The sequence below is a fragment of the Equus caballus genome, chromosome 13, assembly GCF_041296265.1.
Source record: "Equus caballus isolate H_3958 breed thoroughbred chromosome 13, TB-T2T, whole genome shotgun sequence".
In the NCBI taxonomy this organism is placed as follows: domain Eukaryota; kingdom Metazoa; phylum Chordata; class Mammalia; order Perissodactyla; family Equidae; genus Equus; species Equus caballus.
In genome coordinates this window covers 11,535,913-11,552,315 of record NC_091696.1, presented here as the reverse complement: position 1 = coordinate 11,552,315, position 16,403 = coordinate 11,535,913, and the positions used below count along the sequence as shown (strand labels likewise).

Genomic DNA, 16,403 nt, shown 5'->3' with positions numbered 1-16,403 from the left:
GCAGACACTTCTCAGCTGGGATGATTTCGCCCCCTAGGGGGCACTTGGCAACTTCTGGAAACATTTTTGGTTATCGCAATTAGATAGATGCTGCTAAACATCCTACAATACACAGGACAGGCCTTCACAACAAAGAATTATCCATAGTGCCGAGGATGAGAAACTCTGCTGTAATATATGCCACCATCCTACCTCGCCTGGATTTCTGCAGTAGCCTAATTGGTCTCCTTGCTTCCATGCTTCCCCCTCTAGAGGTACTCTCTGCACCATGACCAGGTATCCTTTGAAAGGGAAATCACATCCTGCCACTCTCCTGCTCTCATCCTTGAGTGGCTCCCCATGCGAATGAGATCTAAAAGCCCACAATGCCCTTCGTGAATTGATCCCTGGCTACCTCTCTGAGCTCACCTCCGACCACTCCCTCTCTCATTCATTCTGCTTCAGCCACACTGGCCTCCTTGCCATTCCTTGAACATACCAAGCTTGCTCCTGCCTCAAGGTCTTTGCACTGGAGCTGTCATCCCCAGATAGTTGCACAACTCACCCCCTTACCTCATTCAAGGCTCTGCTCAAATGTCACCTCCTCAGAATGTCTTTTCCTGACCACTCTCTCCAAATTAGCAGTCTTCTCTACCCCCATGATCCTGTTTGAAAAGCCTGATGCTCCTGAAGTTCCAGTACCACGCCCTTGACTGTTGAAGGTGAACAGACAGTCTAAACACCAGCCAGTCAAGCACACACACAGCCTCTTGGAAAGTGCTCAAATGACATTTTGCTTCTGGTTCAAGAGACATAGTCTGTGTAGCTTGACCCCTGAGAAAGGCCCACAAGTATAGGACCTTTGACCTAGATCTCAGCATGGACAACATGGCCATACCCATAGCTGGAAGAGAATGTGCCCCACACAATAACCTGCTGGGTAGGAATACAATACGGATAACAATTCCCCCTTGCTGGATTAGCGTGGACATCAGGGATAGGGAGTATAAAGACCCAGCGTGGAGAGACAGGTCTGTCCATAAAAGGTTGTTGGGAACAAAATAGATTCAATCGCAGCATCTATGAAAAGTTTAAACACACATACCTTTTTTTTTCCTCCTCAAAGCCCCAGTATATAGTTGTATATCGTAGTTGTAGGTCATTCTAGTTCCCCTACGTGGGATGCTGCCACAGCATGGCTTGACGAGCGGTGCCATGTCCACACCCAGGATCTGAACCAGCAAAACCCTGGGCCGCCAAAGCGGAGCGCGTGAACTTAACCACTTGGCCATGGGGCTGGGCCCAAACACACATACCGTTGGAGCCACAAATTCACTTGCAAGAATTGATCCTACAGAAATATCCAGGAAGACATGTAAAGATAGATGTACAAGGAAGTCCTTGTTTGTAGAAGTGAAAAAATTGCAACCATCTGAATGTTCAGCAAGAGGACCTGGGCTGGATAAATTGCGGTAAGTGCATGTAACGGTGTTCTGTCCAACCATCAAAAAGAATGAGGTGATTTTCAGCATGAAAGATGTCCCCTACGCCTTACAATATGAAAAAGTAGGCTGCATAACAGATTGAATATGATCCACATTTTTAACTGTATTTTTAAAGTAAACCTTTTCTTTTGGAATAATTTTAGGCTTATAGAAAAGTTGCCAAAATACTACATGGAGTTTCTATGTATTCTTCACCTAGTTTCCCCTGCTGTTGACAGTCTTAGACAACCACGATACATTTGTCAAAATGGAGAAATTAACATTGGTACATTAACATTAACCAGACTCTGGGCTTTAATTGGATACTACCAGTTTTCCCACTAATGTCTTTTTTCTGTTGCAGGATCCAGTCCAGGGTACCACATTGCATTTAGTAAGTGTATTTTTAAATGATTTATGTGCATAGAAAAAAATGTCTGGAAGCGTTCTCCACAAACCGTTAACAATGGTGGGGGTGGGAGGGAGTGGATTGCATTTTTACTTTAGACGCTTCTTTATTTTTTAAGGTAATTTTAAACACTTTATAGTAAAAAGCCAAAATATTATACAAATATATCTGTTTTCCTTTGCTGTAATCTGTCACACACTCGCTCCAGTGGGCTGTAAATTTTGTAACCATTTGACATTTAATAATGAAATAGTGAAGAGTTTCCCACACACTCCAGGGCCCCTTTCTTTGTACACCCCTAAATTTCTTTTTACCTCACCTACTGCACCAAAAAAATGTGCCGAGTCTCAACCCACTGGGGTCCCTTCAGCTAAAGTCTGGCTGCAGAATTAATGCAATGGCTGTAGGGTCAGTGGCGTGTGCAAATGTGTGTCTGGCAAATTCCGACTGCCCCACAACTTGTGACTATTCTTATTCTCTATCACACGCCAGCTATTTCTCTCCCCAGGGTGACACGCAGAAAGAAAAGTCCTATTTTTTAAGCACCTAGTGACTATCTGATATGAACTAGTTGGGGAGATGGGCATGGAAACCCTAACACTTGTTTGTATTAAGGTTATTCATCCGGGGCTGGCCCTGTGGCCAAGTGGTTATGTTTGCGCGCTCCGCTGCAGGCGGCCCAGTGTTTCGTTGGTTTGAATCCTGGGCGCGGACATGGCACTGCTCATCAAGCCACGCTGAGGCAGCGTCCCACATGCCACAACTAGAAGGACCCACAACGAAGAATATACAACTATGTACCACGTGGCTTTGGGGAGAAAAAGGAAAAAAATAATAAAATCTTTTAAAAAAAAAAAAGGTTATTTATCCGGGTGTATCTCCCACACACATACGTGTTGGGTGTAATTAACTGTAATATAAAGTGTCAGAGGGACAGTAAGGTGTAGAGGCAAAAGAACAGGAAGTGGGATCCCCTAAATCTGGGATTAAATCTTGATTTGGGTCCTTGCTGGCTGTGTGACCTTGGGCACAACTTCTCTGGGAGCTAATTCACTCATCTGTAAAATGGGCCAATGACACTTCCCTAGATAGATATAAAGATTACGGTACTGGTGGATTATGAGTAAATGATAAATGATAGTTATTATTATAGGTATTTTTTGTCATTATTTATAAAAGTGCCCTAAAAAGACACCTTTCTTTTATGATTTGTGCTTTTGGGGGTGGATGGGAAAGGAGGTCATATTTATCAAATACCCTGCACCTCACTCTGCCCTAGCAGGTTATTTATTCTAGAAGTTTTATTTATTTTTTTATTTTTGGTGAGGAAGATTGGCCCTGAGCCAACACCTGTTGCCAATCTTCCCCTTTTTGCTTGAGGAAGATTGTTGCTGAGCTAACATCCATGCCAATCTTCCTCTGTTTTGTATGTGGGATGCTGCCACTGCGTGGCTTGATGAGCGGGGTGTAGGTCTGCACCCAGGATCTGAACCCGCAAACCCCAGGCTACCAAAGCGGAGCATGGGAAGTTAACCAGTACGCCACCAGGCTGGCCCCTCATTCTAGAAGTTTTAAAGTTTTGTTCTTTCCCATTCAGCTCTTTAATCTATCTAGAATTTATTTCTATGTTATGAAGCAGAAATCCAATTTTTTCCCATATGGATAGTATTTGTCACAGCTCCTTTTACTGAGTTATCCATCTGTCCCCTCTATCGTGTATCATATTTCCACATACGCAAACGGCTGTTTCTGGGCTCTCTTGTCTACAACACTGTTGTGTTTTTCATCCTAATGCCATCGTCCTTTAATTTCCATGCTCGATCATACATCTTAACATCTGTCAGGGTGTGTCTCTCACATTGTTCTTTTGTTTCAAAAGTCTTGGTTTCCTTGGCCCTTAGCCCTTCCATAGAAATTTTAGAATTAATTTGTCAAACTCCGCCCACATACACACGCACAAAACCTGTTAGGATTTTGATAGAAATTATAGATTAATTTTGGGAGAATTAATACTTCATGATACTGCACTTACCGTCCATGAATATGGTCTATCTCTCTGTATATTTAGGTGTTCTTTGAAGACTTTCAATAAAGTTTTGCACATTTTTCCTCAAAGATCTTACAGATCATTTTTCGTTTGTTATATGCCTACAAATATGGTATTTTGTTTCAGCAATTTCTTTTGGAACCTGGTTAACAGCCTTCTCATGAAAATGGATCTCGTTATCTTCTCTTTCACTTGGATGTAACCTAGAGAGGGTTTATTTTTAACTTTTTATTTTGAAATCCTGTTTACCCTCTACCCAGATTCATCAGAAATGAACATTTTGCTACATATGCTTTCTCTATCTCTGTATCTCTTTATATGTGTGTACATGTATGTGTATATATACACAGATATATGTATAAATCACACACATATGTGTACACGCATACATATATGCACATGCATGTGTGTATATCCACACACATACATACATCTAAACTATATATACACATACAGATTTTTTTCTAAACACTGGTCATCAATCCCTCACATCAGGAGGCACAGAATGTCAGTTTATCCCACTAATGGGATAATGTTTATTTCACTAATAGTTAACTTTGATAACTCGGCTAAAGTCATGCCCGCCCAGATTTATCCACTGTAAAGTAACCACTTATTCCTTTGTAATTCATAAAGAATCTTCAGGGAGAAAATTTGAGACTATGTATTCAAACTTCCATCGGCTAGTTTTGTTTTGTTTTTCTTTATTGTTTTCATTGTGGTAGAATATACCTAAGATTAACCATTCTAACCACTTTTAAGGGTACGGTTGAGTGGCATTCAGTACATTCACACTGTCGTGCAACATTGCCACCATCCATCTGCGAACTTTTCCCTGGCTTTATCAAGAAATGATTGACGTATAGCATTGTATAAGTTTATGGTGTGCGACGTGTTGATTTGATACTCATACATTGCAAAATGGTTCCCACGAAAGACTTAGCTGATGTCACTATCGTGACATCAACTAATTTGCAACATGCACTGATAATTCTGGCCTGAATCTATTTTACTACTATGATGATTGCAAATGGATATGTTCAAAATCTGTCACTCTACAATTATTAGGTGGCATCCTACCATAAGGAAGTTTCTCTTTTATGGGCAAACATTTCCCATTTATGTGTTTTTTGGTAAGTATTTCTCATCAGCATGAATGTTCATAGATTCTTATTTTATTCAATGTGTAGTCCTTATTGTCCTCATTCTTTTTTCTTCTTTTTCCTTTTTTTTTGCTGAGGAATATTTGCCCTGAGCTAACATCCGTGCCAGTCTTCCTCCATTTTGTATGTGGGTCACCACCGCAGCATGGCTGCCAACGATTGCTGTAGGTCTGCACCCAGGAACAGAACCAGGGCCACCAAAGCAGACCACGCTGAACTTAACCACTAGGCCTCAGGGCCAGCTCTTTGTCCTCTTTCATTTTGATGCACAATTGTCCCCAGTTTGGTCAGTGGGACTCCCCCCTATTCAATTTGGCACCTTTGTTCTTTTGACACATCCTCATCATTTTGGGAGCATTTTTTTGGTATAACATGATGTTCCAGATTCACCTTGTACTTTCCTGACTCTAGCCCTGGAACCAGCCATTTCTCCAAGGAGCCCTGGGTCCTGCTTTTAGAGAGGAATTGTATTTAGAAACCAGGATCAGGGCTCTAAGGAATTTTAAGGAAAATGTTCTGGGCTCACGGCTGAGCCTTTGGTGCATTCTGGCCACCAGGTGGCAGCACTTCTCAGAAAAATGCGAAAGACCCAGAATGTGAGCTGGTTTGGGTGGGTGCTACACTGGCCTCGCTCTCTACTGGGGATGTCTCTAATCCTCTTTCTGGAAAAGGGGAACACAGGCCCCCCACCACATACTCACCACCACCCCATGTGCATACAGATTCTCCCCACCAGTATATGCCTCACCCCCGCCTCACCAACTTCTTCATATCTTTTTTGTGTGTGAAGCCTCCTAAGGGGGCTTAGCTCCAAGGCAGAGAGGGAGAGGGGATGGATATGAGGCTTCAGGGAGGCCCTGATCTCTCCTTCCCAGCCCACCCCACCCTTCTCCCAGCACAATCAGCAAACACAGCTGTGGGTACCAAGTACAGAGGGCCCCTTCCCCAGTGGGCCCCCACTTCTAAGACAGCCTCTCCAGCTAGCTGTCCCTCAGGGGCCTCAGGCCATAGCTGCCTCCCTCCCTCTGGACCTGGCAGGCAAGAAACCCAGAGGGGAAGGCTTCCACAGGGGGAGGCCACCCAGGGGAGCTGGGAGCCTGAGCTCTGAGCTCTGGCCTGCTTCTCCGCTGGCTGCCTGTGCTCCACCTCACCCATGTTGATCAGGTCAAAGGAAGTTGTGGGGGTAATCTCTTCCCTCTATTTATTTTCCCACAAGCAAACTAGAGTATTTTCAAAAAGCAAAAACAAAAGAATACCGAGGGGGTATTTAAGCAACTTAAATTATGGTTCAATCACTTTAGAAGCCAGCATTTGCAAGCAAGGATACACTTCTGCCCCTAGGAATTAAGTGCCATTAATTTTTGGTATTCTTCCTTCCCTCCTGAAGGAGTTTCATCCGGGCCTGGTGCCGAGTAGGCCATGCGTAAATGCTGACCCTGTCAGGCTTTCCCCACTGTCTCCCGCCAGGACTGGTGCAGTAGCCTCCTGACTCTTGTCTCCAGCCCTAGCTCTTCCCAGACAGAGCTGGCCAGATCGTTCATCTGCTTCAGCACCCTTCCACAGCCTTCCTCGTCCAGAGAGCAAAGTCCAGCATCTCAGCTGGCTACCTTCATGATCCTGTCCCACCCACCTCCCCAGCCTCCTAAACTTCCAGTCTCATACCTGGGGACCTGAGGCTCCAGCCCCTCTGAGCTTCTGGGGTTTTCCCCTAAGCTCACCCAGTGCCCTTTCTACACCTCTGTTCACACACCTGCCTCTGCTCGAACTGACCTTTCCTCCTACCTCCCATAAGATTGGGCAGTAGTCCATAAAATTCTCTGGTTTCTTAATGATGCCTCCTCCTGTTTTCTCACATGGAATGAGCTCCCTGCCATCTCTGTTCAAATTCTCTCCATTCTTCAGTCAAGCCCTTTCTCCTGGTCTCCCCCATTGACCTGGGATAGCTTGTGGCTCCCTCGCTGGGCTGTGAGGGCAGGGCCAGCAAAGGGCGGACACGTGTGGTGGGAGTAGGACAAGGATGAAAAATTGACTGAGCAGGCTGCCAGCCCACATCTCGCAAATTTTAACACAAATACAAATCACTTGGGGAGAAAGCGAAACACCAGACTCTAACCCAGTCAGCCTGGGGTGGGGCTGAAAGTCTGCATTTCTAACAAGCTCCCAGGTGCTGCAGATGCTGCTGGCCCCGGGGGGCCACTTGGAGCAGCAAGGGCCTAGCCAACTGGATTGGCTGTGGAAGGGAGGCAGGTGGAGGCACACGTGTGAGTTGCCATGATCTGGGGTATAAGACGGCTGAGTGGCAGCTGCTTGGTGGTTACCGGTGGAGGTAACTTTGTAGATGCCATGGGGCTGAGCTATGGGCTCTTCGTCTGCCTTCTGCTCTGGGGAGGCACAGAGCTGTGCTACCCCCAGCCCATCCAGCAGGCTGGGACCCACCATCCCCATCCCATGCCATCTAAGCTGCCGGTGGTGGTGGAGTGTCTGGAGGCCCAGCTGGTGGTCACTGTCAGCAAAGACCTTTTTGGTACCGGGAAGCTCATCCAGTCTGCAGACCTCACCCTGGGCCCCAAGAACTGTGAGCCACTGGTCTCTATGGACACAGAAGATGTGGTCAGGTTTGAGGTCGCACTGCATGAGTGTGGCAACAGCGTGCAGGTGAGGCTTGGGCCCCCTCGGTGGCCCTGGCTTTGGTGGGAGGATATGGAAGGTGGCCAGTGATGGGGAGTGTGGATGCTTAGTGAGGGTGGGGCTGGGGTGGGTCCCTTTCACTTTGTCGGGAGTGAGGCGGGAAGCGCACCTGAGGCTTGAAGGTGGGCATTTGTGGGTTTCATGGGGGTGAGTGGGGGGGGAGCTCTTGCCTCTATTTGCCAAAATTGGGTACGTGGGTTGGGGTCCAGGCCAGGCTCACCCCCACTCCTCAAGTGGGTTGGGAGGCACAGATATTCAGACTACAAGAAGGGGCCCTCCAGCAAGGCAGAGCTGGGCACAGATTGCCAGCTGGTCCATGATCCCCTGGAACAATCTCCTGTCACCCCACAGAAAGCCTGGCCTCCCCTCATGTCATCAGGCCCCCGCTCCTGCCTCCCTGACCCTGGACTCTTGGAGTCTCGGTAGCTCGGCTGGGACGGGGACAAGCTCGGCCCAGGAGCCCTCCAAGGAGCTCTGGTCTTGGGCGCCTTGTGACCTCCTGGCCCCTGTATCCCTGGGGAGAGGAGAGGGAGGCCAGAGGGCAGCAGGAGTTATTTTTAGGGAGTTATTCTAGCTGAGTACTAAAGTCACCTGGGGAACATTTAAAAATCCTGATTCCCATAGCCCCTACTAAATCGCAACAGAAGTGGGAGCCAGACATCAGTATCTTTCGTGTGTGTGAGGAAGATCAGCCCTGAGCTAAAGTCTGTGCCAATCTTCCTCTGTTTTGTATGTGGGATGCCACCACAGCCTGGCTTGATGAGGCAGGATGCGCGGTATGTAGGTCCACACCCGGGATCGGAACCGGCAAATCCCGGGCCACTGAAGTGGAGCGTGGGAATTGACCACTACAGCTGGCTCCCAGACATCAGTATCTTTAAGATCCCAGGTGACTCCAGCATGGAGCACGGCCTGGCCACTCCTGTCTCTGGTGGCAGCGTTTCCCAGTCTTGCCTGATAAGCATGGCCCAGGCTGGCTCCCTGTGCAGTCCCATGGGGCCCATGCTCTGTCTGATGCCCACTGTCCTGAAATTCTTAACTTTTGGACAGGGGGCCCCACATTTTCATTTGCACTGGGCCCCACAAATTATGCAGCTAGTCCGACTGGGGCACTCACTGATAGAAAGCTAGGACCTCCCCTCTGAAGATTGAGTGGTTGAGGCCTCCCAGCTAGTAGGGCCCAGGTGCCCTCCTGGGAAGCTGGACTGGAATGTGCAAATTGCCCCAATAGCACCAGCCTGGGCTCTTCCTGCTCCTTCGGTGAAATGGCTTGAGGATAAGTCAGACCGAAGGAGGGCAACTAAAGTGTTAACTGCTGTGGTGATGAAGTAAAGGTCCTGGAACTTTCTGGCTTCTTCCTGGGGACTTCTTAGCCCCAGGCTTCTCCTGAAAAAAGAAACTGTCTTGGGGTAGGGGTGGCAGCCTGAGAAGAGGAGCCTCTCGTCAGGTCCAGACCCCTGCCGCGATGTCAACACCTCAGGGTGGAACAGACTGAGGAGGAAGGTGGTACCTGGTCAGGCTCTCCATGGGTCACCGGCAGAGCAGGCTTTGTCTCCAGGGCCTGTGTTCTCTCCACCCCAGCGGGCTGCCGGTGATGCTGGCAGGGTTAACCCCACCCCTCCCCTTCAGGTGACTGAGGACGCCCTTGTGTACAGCACCTTCCTGCTCCACAACCCCCGCCCCGTGGGAAACCTGTCCATCCTGAGAACTAACCGCGCCGAGGTTCCCATCGAGTGTCGCTACCCCAGGTCAGTGTGGGACCAGGCCTGTTGCTGCCCGCACGTGGTGCAGAGGCCCCTCAGCAGCACGTTGGCCTCCTGGCAGAACGGCTGTGAGCAGGTGGAAGGGCTGTGGTCACTGCCCTCAGCCCCTGGTGGGAGTCGGGGGCCTGCTGAGTCTGCTGGGAGCCTCTGAAATGCACCAGGGCCTCAGCTGCCTGGGAGTGGAGGCTGCAGGGCTGTCCAGCCCGGGCCTCCCAGAGTTCAGAGTCTTTCACTAGTGCAGGGGTACGTTCCGGGCTCTGAACTTGGCTGTGGCAACCAGCAACTTACCTATGGCTTCTCCCAAGACACAGGTGCAGGCGGGGAAGAGCCTCAAGCCCTGAGCACTAAGCACGTGCCTGTGAACTTGAGCACTGAGATGGGAGGAGGGTGACTATGCCCAATGCCCGGCCCGGTGCTGGGCTGAGGGCAGTGCACAAGCCTCCATCCCTGCCTGCTCCTCCGGGAGGAGGTAGGGGAGATGGTGTTGATACCATGAGGGCACAAGGGGTAGCCTCATGCCTGGGGAGGGCTTCCCAAACAGATCCTGGGAGGGGACTCGGGGACAGGTGGTCTGGGCAGAGCCACTCACACCTGAGGAGGACAGCATGTCACTGATCGGGGCTGCAGCCTGGGGGCCTGGAGCTCAGGGCCTCATCAACAAGGAGGGGGACAGGTGGGTTCTAAAGGCCCATCAGATGCAGTGAAGGTGTTCAGGCTCACTCTTCAGTGAGTGCCCCTTCCGAGGACCAAGCAGAGTGGGTGAGGACTGTTTCTCAACTGAGAAGGTGAGCTGGTAGCTGGTGCAGAAGATGGATGAGAGCTGGTCCAGCTGGGAGACTGGGATGAGATGAGTTCTGACCTGCAGCAGCAGGGCTGGAGGGGGCCGACTTGAGGGAGTTAGGGGGAACTGGAAGAGCTCAGTGTCTGACCGTGTTGGGTGGAGGAGACGGAGGAGCCCAGGGCAAGATGCCCAGCTCGCCCTCTTACTGGCCGGGGAGGCCGAAGCTCTTCTAGGACCACAGCTGTCGCTCACATCGAACTAGCTCTGCCTGGGACTGAGCTGAGGACGCTGGCTCACCCGATGGCTGCAGACAGGGCAGGGTGGCCTGCCACGGGCTGGGAGGCTTAACCAAGCTCCAGCTACCCAAGGTCTGGATCTAAGCAGATGCATCACTTGGATGTAGCCTCTTCCATGGGACCCGGTGGGTTCAGCGGGGCAGACATCTGGAGACATCCACCTGCTCCCAAGGACCTTCCTGCCCCGGCTCAGGCTGTCTCAGTGGCTTCTCAAGAACCAGAGGCCTGTCTGCATTTATGTCTGAAGGACCTTGTCTAGGACTCGCCTCAAGGATCCTGAGTGGTGCAGAGACGGCCTGCTGCCTCAGGCCCCACACCTGAGCCTCCAGGTTAACCTTAATGAGGAGCAGATCTGGGTCTAGAAACTAACTCGATGTATCGGTCTTCACACTGCAGCCCAGGTGTCGTCATGGCTGGGTTGGTTGGACCCAGGTGTCGTCATGGCTGGGTTGGTTGGGCCTAGGTGTCGTCATGGCTGGGTTTGTTGGACCCACGTGTCGTCATGGCTGGGTTGGTTGGGCCCACTCATAGATGTCGAGTTCAGGAGATCAAGGGACAGGCTCTGGCTTCAGGTATGTGTTCAACAGGCTTGGACCAGCTGCCTGGACAAGCCACACCTGAGGCTCTGCAATGAAGTAGAAATTAGACCCCCTCCAAGGTGGGGTCATATGGGGTGAGCCGGGCCAGTGTGGGCAGCCGCTGTTCTCTTCCCAGGCAGGGCAACGTGAGCAGCCAGGCCATCCTGCCCACGTGGGTGCCCTTCCAGACCACGATGTTCTCGGAGGAGAAGTTGGTTTTCTCTCTGCTCCTGATGGAAGGTAAGCAAGGAGGGCTGGCAAGGGGAGCTGGCAGGGAGAGTTCTGGCAATCTTGCATCCCTGGCTGTGCCTTTCAGAGGACTGGGGCGCTGAGAAGAGGTCCCCCACCTTCCAGCTGGGAGAAATAGCCCACCTGCAGGCCGAAGTCCACACGGGCAGCCACGTGCCACTGCGACTGTTCGTGGACCACTGTGTGGCCACGCTGACACCAGACCGGAACGCGTCCCCTTATCACACCATCGTGGACTTCCACGGGTGAGGGCTGGGCTCCCTTTCTAGAGAACCTTTGTAACAACACGACCGTGCCACCTTCCTTAGCCTTTAACCCTATTCTTCACCTGTTCTCTTCACAGTTGTCTCGTGGATGGTCTCTCCGACGCCTCTTCTGCTTTCAAAGCCCCCAGACCCGGGCCAGAGACTCTCCAGTTCATGGTGGCTGTGTTCCACTTTGCTAATGACTCCAGAAACATGGTAATGGCTCTTTTTGATAGCTGGGAATAAGACTGAACCATAGGGAGGGCTCACCAGGCTTGCTCTCTGCTGCGGTCTTTCGCTAGCCGTCTCCTTAACAACTGGACAGCTCTGCCCCGTCCTAGCAACTCCACAAACTTACCAAGTAGATAAAGCCATGGGCTCTAGTGAGATCCTTAAGGAGAAGGCACAGGTGACTCAGAGCCCTAGGAAAGTAGGAAATCCATGTGGATGGAGTGTCAGGAGTCCCGGAAATAGAACAAACTAGGAGAAGAGGAACCCAGGAGATTCAGCTGACGGTCCCCATCTGAGCCAACAACCATGGCATCTGGGGACCAGGTCACTCATCCTGTCCTTGTCAGGGTCAGTAGGGCCAGAACCCAGATGATGGGTTTAGTAAAGGAATTGACAAAAGCAAGTGTCCACCTTCCTGGAGCTTTCTGGAAGTCAAGAAAGTGGGTATGAACTCTTACACAGGCTAGCCTCTCTAACTTCACCATAGGCTAGACCAGTGACTTTTTTTTTTTTTTTTTTTTTAAACTTGAGTGCATCAGCCACCTGGAGGGCTTGTTGAAGGAGCTCGCTGGGCCCCACCCCCTGGGTTTGGTTGAGTAGGTCTGGAGTGGAGCCTAGAATCTGCATTCCTAAGTCTGCAGGTGCATGTTGTTTGGGGCCACCCTTTGAGAACCACTCAGCTAGAAAGCCCAGGTTGAAACTAAGGGGGGTGGAGGAGGAGGGAGCCACCATGTGGCCTGTTCCTGATGGCTGAGACGGGGACAGACAGGCAGGTCGAAGGACTGGCCTCTAGCCAGAAAGTGCCAGTAGAATCTTACAAATAAAACGTAGCTTTTAAACAAGTTCCCCAAGATAGGAGTGGGGGATGTTGAAGGCTGGAATCGCTGGTCAGGAAAAAATGATTAAAGCAGGCGTTTTCAGGTCTGGCTCTATACTAGTCACCTGGAAAGGTCAAAACTGATGCTTGCATATAATAATACCATACGTTTTCACTCAGTTGGGGTAGGGCCTAGCATCACCTTTTCCCAACATCTTATGAAAGTCTTCAAACATTAAGTTGAAAGAACTTGACAGCAAACACCTATGCACCTACTGTCTAGGTTCTACCATTAATTGTTTACTATCATCCATCTGCTAGTCTATCTTGTTTTACTTGGAAATGCATCAAAAATCACTTAAGCTCCCAGGTGGCTCTAGTAAGCAGCCAGATTTGCAAACCACCGAACCAGAGGCTCCTACGGCTGGGTGGCATTAAGAGACAAACTGGATTTGTAGAAGAGAACATCGTTGCTGCCTCGCCTCGCCCAGCAGTTCTGTCCTGAGAACAAGTTGCTTGATATAGACTGGTAGTCAACAGCAGGAGGAGCATGAATTGAAGCTATTGGTGACGTGTCCTGAAGCTTCAGATGGCAGGTCCTGGGTTGAATGGGGCTGGGGATAAAAGAACAGACTCGAAGAAAGGGCCCTGGTCCCCACATCAATGACCTTGGGTCCTAGGGTAGAGGATCCTGGTTGGGGTAGAGAGTTGACGTTGCCTTCAGAGGGTAATCCTGTGGGGAGGAGGAGGAATGGATGAGGTTTCATACAGGTGGTGGCCATCACCATGGGTGAAACTGGAGCTGGTATCTGCATGTCCAGGGATTGTAGGGGGAGTAACCAAGAGACCAGAGGACACTGCTGATCAATGGAAGGTAGCCTGAGCTCAGGGAGGGTTCTCCTTCAAAGGTGGGTGGGATGGCCTGGCTGACTCTTGCCATGGCACAAGGGAGAAGGAAGGCCCTTATTCAAAAGCTAACAGGGTGGGCCGACCCAGTGGCGCAGCGGTTAAGTGTGCATGTTCTGCTTTAGCGGCCCGGGGTTTGCCGATTCTGATCCTGGGTGCGGACGTGGCACAGCTTGGCATGCCATGCTGTGGTAGGCATCCCACACATAAAGTAGAGGAAGATGAGCACAGATGTTGGCTCAGGGCCAGTCTTCCTCAGCAAAAAGAGGATCGGCAGCAGTTAGCTCAGGGCTGATCTTCCTCAAAAAAAAAAAAACTAACAGGGAACCACCCTAGGGTCTTAGGCCCCAGTTAGCATCAGAAAAATGGGAAGAAGCTGAGGATAAAAGCAGTTGCCTTCCTGGAATAGGGAATCTAAAGGACCCTGAAGCCCTTCTCTGGTGGGGCAGATGGACGGCAGGTGGCCAGAAGCGTATCCTGGCCTGTTCAAGTTCCTGAAATGGTTTCCCTGTCTGCCGGTGCACTTGGCCACTAGGTGGTGGCCAAGATTTGTGGCTCTGCAGAAGGCTTGAGAGAGAAGGGGGTGGAACTTCATGCCCTGGCAGGGTCGGTAGGGGCCTGTGGAAGCCCTACCCAGGGTTTGAAGGGGAACCCCTGGCTGGGGATGCCTCTGCTAAGAGGACCCGGGCCCACCTAGGCCCTGGCTCTGTCAAAGTTCCCCCTATCCCAGGGGGCTGGATGGGAATTGGCCCCTATGGGCTTGATCCCTGGCTCTGTCCTGAGGTTCTGACTTAGTGGGACCAGGGCTGGGCATGTGAAGTGACAAGTCTGGAAAAGACTGGGGGGGATAGAGGTGATGGGTTCCAACTTAGAATCCAACTGGCTACTTGCTCTGAAGTTTGGGGCAGGTTAAACTCTGAACCTCTCTTGTCTAATCCCTAAAATGGCTCTTCCCACCCCAAAGGTTAAGGTTTATGTAAGAAGTGGCTTATTATAGTCAGTGGCACAGCCTAGAACTCTGCCTGGTCATAGCTGCTCTTACTTCCAGGTATATATCACCTGCCATCTGAAGGTCACTCTGGCTGACCATGTCCCAGACCAACTAAACAAAGCCTGTTCCTTCAGCAAGTCCTCGAATAGGTGAGACCAGATGGGACAGGGCTGGGGCAGAAAACCAAATCTGCCACCCTCGTGTCTATCCCCTCAAAGTGCACATTATCAGCAACTGCTTCTTGCACGCAACATAGATGTCTAACCCTCGTCTTTCCCTCTCAGCTGGTCCCCAGTAGAAGGCCCTGCTGACATCTGTCAATGCTGTGGCAACGGTAGCTGTGGCACTCCGGGCCATTCCGGCACGCAGTCCCGCACAGTGAGACAGTGGCACAAGTCTGCTTCCCGCAATCGCAGGCACGGTAGGTCTTAGGACGGCCGCAGGGCTGTTGCTCTCACCTCAGTCTTGGGTAGGGGGACATTCTTCTCCCTTGTCGCCTATTTAATGCTGCTCACCCCTAAGGGGATGCAGGCTGGGGCTTTCCTACATAAAAGTCTTGGGGCTAAGTGGGGGGGCCCTAAGCCTCCACCCAAGTGTCAGCCAGGGCAGCTCTGCTGTCATCCTGGGGTTCTGACCCACAATTGCGGGTAGGGGAGAATGCCGCTCTTAGAACAAAACCTTACCAGTCCAGCCCACAGAGGCCCAGCAAAACCCCTAAGCCGATTCCTGGTTAAGCGACTAAGGTGAGCCCTGGATGTCTTGTCTTCCAGTGACAGAAGAAGCAGACGTCACGGTGGGGCCGCTGATCTTCCTGGGAAAGGCCAGTGACCGTGCTGAGGAGGGGTCGACCTCTTCTCCCGCCTCCGTGATGCTGGGCCTAGGCCTGGCGGCAGTGGGATCCCTCACCCTGGCTACGGTTGGCCTGGGTCTCGCCAGGAGGCGCCGGGCCGCTTCCCACCCTGTGCTGTGCCCTGTGTCTGCTCCCCAATAAAAGAAGAAAGTGACCTCTGGGGTGGAGCGTAGTGGCTACTGGGAGGGGGGCAGACCGTAAAACAGCGCCATGGGTTCAGAAACCCAGTCTAAGTGCAGCTGTGCCTCTAGTGTCTACACAGTGGAGAGGCCAGACTGGCTTGTGAAGGCAAGCCAGCACTTTCCTGGCTTTGGGTAACACGTCCTTCCCGGGGGCAAGGCTCATCTTCCCAGGGGCAACAATAGTCCTGTGTCTCTAAGGGGCTGAGATGAAAGCTGTTGGGGCTGGTGGGGTCCACCCAACTTTTGCCCTAGCTTCTAGGCTGGCCAAGCGTCTTGCGTATCTCCGGGCCCAGTGGATCTGGCTCTGGGGGTGGTGGAAGGAAGGAAAGAACTTCTAGTCCCCTTCTCTAGGGGCAGCGGGCAGAAAGCCACATGTCCACATGCCAGAGGTCCAAGGGCCAGAGGGGACCGGGTCTAGGGTAGTGGTCTGAGCAGGGCTCACCTTGCAGAGGAGCACTTCTGAGGGTGGTGAGCGTGCTGTGGCCAAGTCACTCTGAGGTGGGTGCCTCGGCAGGGCTGGGACCTGCTTCGGGCTACCTGTCACCGAGGGGAGCTGCCTCTTGGCCTTTGCCACCTTCACGTCGGTCTCCCCACAGAGGCTGCTGTCCTCCCCCAGGTCCTGGCCACAGCCCCTGGGAGTGCTCAGCAAGGGAGTGAAGCCCACGGAGCTTGTGGCGCCCACTGCAGGGCAGGTGGTCAAGCTCCCTCTGCTAGCGCTGTGAAGGCCCTCACTGTGGCCTGGCC

At 51.3% G+C, this 16,403-nt stretch overlaps 1 protein-coding gene across 1 annotated transcript; it reads left to right on the top strand.

Moving 5' to 3' along the window:
* The first annotated feature begins 7,284 nt into the window (after positions 1 to 7,284).
* Positions 7,285 to 15,631, top strand: ZP3 (zona pellucida glycoprotein 3). Its single transcript, XM_001493044.4, has 8 exons — positions 7,285 to 7,737; positions 9,400 to 9,518; positions 11,325 to 11,428; positions 11,505 to 11,682; positions 11,781 to 11,898; positions 14,685 to 14,776; positions 14,912 to 15,048; positions 15,398 to 15,631. Exons 1-8 carry the CDS (start codon positions 7,354 to 7,356, stop codon positions 15,616 to 15,618), a joined length of 1,353 nt encoding a protein of 450 aa, XP_001493094.2. The 5' UTR covers positions 7,285 to 7,353; the 3' UTR covers positions 15,619 to 15,631.
* The last annotated feature ends 772 nt before the right edge of the window (positions 15,632 to 16,403 follow it).